We start from the raw sequence: 4,647 nt of genomic DNA on the forward strand, positions 1-4,647 counted from the left end.
TTTACCCTTTAATAAAGATATCTACATTATATTATGTATTAAACCTTTTTCAAGGTGTAGATTCATCTATTACGTCGATGATAATGTTCTGACTAGAAATGAAATTAGACATATAAGATAGTTTTCGATTAAATACGTTTTGATACACCACTAAAAAAAAATGTCCAGACAGCGTACATATGAAAGAAAATAAAATGTCGTGACAGCGCAAAACGTGCGGAAAAAGGCTTGACAGCGCAAAACGCATTCAGATATGCGCTACGTGGTCATTTTTTAAAATGGCATTAGAGATACGAAATTTTAAAATTCAGTTTAAAACCTACATTTTAGCAATATTGCAAATTTTCATAGTGATACAGTTATTATTAAAGAAGTTCGTATGGTGTGTAACGCTAGTCAGACAATTTTTTGTCCGGATAGTGCATTTGGACGTATTGATGTATGTATGTATGTATGTATGTATGTATGTATGTATGTATGTATATATATATATGTTGCCAATAGCCGGCCAAACGGCTGGACCGATTGGGCTGAAATTTTTTTGTTGACACTCAGGGGTGGTTATAAGTTAAAAAATCGAATTTAAAAAACATTTTTTTTTTCACGGGCAACGCCGGGCCTTTAAGCAGGCAATATATATTTCTTTATCAGAAGTTCTCATTATCCATTTTAATTTGGAGCATACGGATCCAGCTTAAATTTATAAGCTAATCTTATGATCAAAAACAAATTTCAATTCGTTCACTATTTTTTATATTGATTTAAAAATTCCTTTGAATGATTAGAGAGTTTTACACACGATCCGGATCAAAGGTGCTTAAATGTTACGGATCCAATGGATCATCCTATGCACAGATCAGAACGAAAAAATACTGTGCAGTGTAAAGAAAATCTTACCGCCGGGACGACTTTTTGTTTCGAGTCGGTGATCCTCGACGTTTTCTGCCCGAGCTTCTAGATCGAGATCGTTTTCTGGATCGTGATCTTCGTCTCCTGTCTGTTGAACCACTTGAATCCCGTCTGCCTGGCATATTATTCTGGAAAAGAAGAGAATTGTACAAATTCGGCCGGAGTTGAAATTGTACAAACTGATAGAAGGTATATTATGTACAATGTTTGAAAATGTATTTTTGGTGTCATTAATTTTTTTTTTACAAAGTTTGTACTTATAAAACAAACACACAAAATAGGAAAGATAGATTTTATCCCCAGAGCAGGGACGGAGTTGGTTCCTCCAGGTTTACTCCGACTTGACGGATTGTGGTGCCTCAGCTAACCCCTTCACCTGATCAAACCAAAACTTGTCAAATGTGAAATCAATTTTATAAAATATTGAATAGATCAAAACAGTTAAATGAATTTAGTCGCTCTGGAACCAGTAGAAAATTGTTCAGGCTTTGAATAATTCCTATTATATTTTAAAAATAGAAATAAATAAACTTCTCCAATGAACACAAACGAACAATTTCGGAATTTGAAATCAGATTTACATCAAACGATATCAAGTTCAATAATTAACAAGACGGTTTCAATCTATTAAGCATCCTACTAAAACCACAAAAACATGAACAACCAATAATAATGTGCAAAAATGATGAAAGTTTTTAGGTTCCTTGAGTCTCTCTGCTGTCTTGAGGAACTGTGGTAGCTGATCCTGAGCAACATTGACCTCACCAGCATACATAAACTCCAGGATAGCGGTCAAATGCTAAAATAAAAATAAAATGTTATTGAATACTAGCTTGGAAACCCAGGTTAGCCTGTAAACATAACTTTCCCTGTAAAAGTAAACTTAAAGCTTAAAACTTTTCAACCAATTTGGGAAAAGTCTCGTGGTTCTACCGAGATCCACAATCTAGAAAAGTCTCGTGGTTCTACCGATTTCCCCAATCTAGAAAAGTCTCGTGGTTCTACCGAGATCCCCAATCTAGAAAAGTCTCGTAGTTCTACCGAGATCCCCAATCTAGAAAATTCTCGTAGTTCTACCGAGATCCACAATCTAGAAATGTCTCGTGGTTCTACAGAGATCCACAATCTAGAAAAGTCTTGTGGTTCTACCGAGATCCCCAATCTAGTAAAGTCTCGTGTTTCTACCGAGATCCACAATCAAAATTTAAGGCAAATAAGGAAATAAGAAATCTCATTTAAATAAGTTAACCAAAAAGAATTTTAAAAATTATTTTTCATTTATCTTAATTTTTAAAAAAACACTTGGAATTTTGAACGTTACTTTCTCTGGTATTGAATTCTTATAAAAGAGCTTTATTTGTTAAAACATTACATCAAGTAGATGCAGCTTAGTTCCCACCACACCACAGAAAATCCTAAGATTTTCAACGATTCTATCGAATTTAGATATGAGTATCTCAAGGTTGGATTTTAAGCTTGAATAGAACTAGTCCCCGATAATTAAACCAAACCTACCTGGAATGGAACATCCTTGAGGATAATGATGGGATGTTTGGCCGGGTTCTCCTCCAGTAGTGCCTAGTATAGATTAATTATTAATTTTGAAGGAAATAAGAATATTTTTAACTAAGATGAACAGATCGTAATCAAGAAGTATTCACTGTTTAATCTTATAAAAAAGAAAACTAAAATACATTCAGTTGAGTCTATTTACTGTTTATATGATACTCCATACCCATATTTACCTTACTAATAGATTTTTTAAGTAAATGATGTCACACAAACACAAATATCACGATCTTATGATTTGAATGGGGTCTTTTGTCTTAAATATAACCTTGAAATGACCTATTAAAGGATAACAAAAGTTGTAAGTTCCATGGAACAAATTTGTAAAAAAATCTCTTACATAAATTTCGAACACTCTCTGAGGTCTCTTCCTTTGAGGGTAAATCTTGGGTCTGTCCTAGTGAACGATTTTTGGGCCCCCCCCTCCAGCCCCCCCCCTCCTATAAATTTTGTACATGACAGTTCATTTTTCAGCAAATTTATTATTATTAATTTTTTTGTTATTATGGGTTAGGTTAGGTTAAGACACTTTCTGGGCCGAGCGCTGCGGCCACATGTTAGGTTAGTTAAGACACTTTCTGGGCCGAGCGCTGCGGCTAGGACAGGCTAGGGGGCCGAGCGCTGCGGCCACAGGTTAGGTTAAGTTAAGACACTTTCTGGGCCGAGCGCTGCGGCTAGGACAGGCTACGGGGCCGAGCGCTGCAGCCATGGGTTAGGTTAGTTAAGACACTTTCTGGGCCGAGCGCTGCTGCTAGGACAGGCTAGGGGGCCGAGCGCTGCGGCCACAGGTTAGGTTAAGTTAAGACACTTCCTGGGCCGAGCGCTGCGGCTAGGACAGGCTACGGGGCCGAGCGCTACGGCCAGGAAGGGCCTTCAATTTCAACAATTCTCAACACAATTAGTATATATTTAGGGTTAGGTTAAGATAAGACACTTTCTGGACCAAGCGCTGCGGCTAGGACATGCTAGGGGGCCGAGCAATGAGGCTAGGACAGGCTATGGGGGCCGGGCGCTGATAGGAATCGTATACTAGGAACGTACCTAATCCTGTACATAAACTTCAGGTTTTACTACACTGATATCAGATAAACTCTTTTTTGCTCTACTTTAAGGTCCAGACTATTAATGAAAAAATGATAATAATCATTAATGAATAAAGTAAATATAATAACTCTTGACGTACCTTGAAGTAAGGACTGCAGGCAGAGAGAATCATCTTGTGAGCCTTGGTGCTCTGACCGTCACAGGCAATTGTAACGTCAGTGAAGGACTTTTCGTCCCTGAGATGCTTGAAGGAGGCGACCATGTTGGTCTGGAAGTCGTTCCATCTCAGGCAGAACTGCTGTTGGTCATCCATCTTTAGATTAAGTGAGGGTAGTCTGAAAAATATTTAGTTCTGTTTATGTTTTCTTTCCTAATGGTCGGAGTATGTCATATAAATGCTTCAATGAGTCTGTAGTTAGCGAATAAAGTTTAGAAGACTAAATAAAAAACTGATTAAATTCTTATTGATGAGAAGGTTAAGAATTGAATATACGCTGATACTTAAACATTTCAAGTACGTCTCTGTATTTACTACGTAACTAATTTGAATTCGACAAGAACGAAGAACGGAGAAACAATAGCTAAACCCGGCCGTAATGGTTTGGTTTGGCAAGAGACGCACCAATAAATAAGGTTGGGTTTGGGACGGAGCTACCTGGCTTATAACAGGGATGAATACTGGAGGAAACCTTTCTCAGGAAATTAATAAAAATTGAGTTAACTATAACCATGCTGTACTCGCTGTACCAGCTGTACAGTGTGAACAGTGTACAGATCAATACAACCTTTTTTGGCAATAACTTTTTCAAACATTTTGACGGATAACCTTAACTCTGAATAAAGAGATGAAAAAGAATTATTAATAACCTTAAAATTGAATCATGAAGCAAGAAAACAATATTTTAGACATACAGGATGTCCTCCGAAAAAATACAGTAGCAAAACGACTTAAGATCTTTGATTTTAATATATTTAAAGGAAAAATTGTTTGTAAAAATTAATTTTAGAAGTAAAATTCTATCGAGTTAATAATTCACAGGGGCGGATACAAGGGGGGGGGACATTCGCCCCCCCCCCGAGATTACGAGGCAAAAAATGTTCCCAATTTGTTAAATGTTATTGTTA

The 4,647-nt window shown here is 36.9% G+C and overlaps 2 protein-coding genes across 2 annotated transcripts in view; both read right to left on the reverse strand.

Annotated features, from left to right (window-relative positions):
• LOC111704716 (serine/arginine repetitive matrix protein 1) overlaps window positions 1–1,055 on the reverse strand; it is a 2,995-nt gene extending 1,940 nt beyond the window's left edge. Inside the window, exon 1 of the mRNA XM_023477042.1 lies at window positions 898–1,055. Within this exon, the coding sequence (XP_023332810.1) occupies window positions 898–1,031 (134 nt within the window). The 5' untranslated portion in view covers window positions 1,032–1,055. The remainder of the gene's footprint in view (window positions 1–897) is intronic.
• On the reverse strand, window positions 1,036–3,882 carry LOC111704723 (longitudinals lacking protein-like). The gene is made up of 4 exons (XM_023477054.1): window positions 3,662–3,882; window positions 2,425–2,487; window positions 1,613–1,708; window positions 1,036–1,285 (listed from the first exon to the last, which is right to left on the reverse strand). The coding sequence occupies exons 1-4, from the start codon at window positions 3,833–3,835 to the stop codon at window positions 1,241–1,243; spliced, it is 378 nt and encodes a 125-aa protein (XP_023332822.1). The 5' UTR covers window positions 3,836–3,882; the 3' UTR covers window positions 1,036–1,240.
• Between the last annotated feature and the right edge of the window lie 765 nt (window positions 3,883–4,647).

This window comes from Eurytemora carolleeae, unplaced genomic scaffold, assembly GCF_000591075.1.
Source record: "Eurytemora carolleeae unplaced genomic scaffold, Eaff_2.0 scaffold2, whole genome shotgun sequence".
Classification (NCBI taxonomy): Eukaryota; Metazoa; Arthropoda; class Copepoda; order Calanoida; family Temoridae; genus Eurytemora; species Eurytemora carolleeae.

Bases quoted from the DNA above. Each gene is read 5' to 3' on its own strand.
- LOC111704723 (XM_023477054.1), bottom strand. From the start codon at position 3,835: ATGGATGACCAACAGCAGTTCTGCCTGAGATGGAACGACTTCCAGACC. The intron at 2,488-3,661 runs GTACGTCAAGAG...AATCTATACTAG, and splicing joins CCTGCAGTCCTTACTTCAAG to GCACTACTGGAGGAGAACCC. The intron at 1,709-2,424 runs GTAGGTTTGGTT...TTTTTATTTTAG, and splicing joins TCAAGGATGTTCCATTCCAG to CATTTGACCGCTATCCTGGA.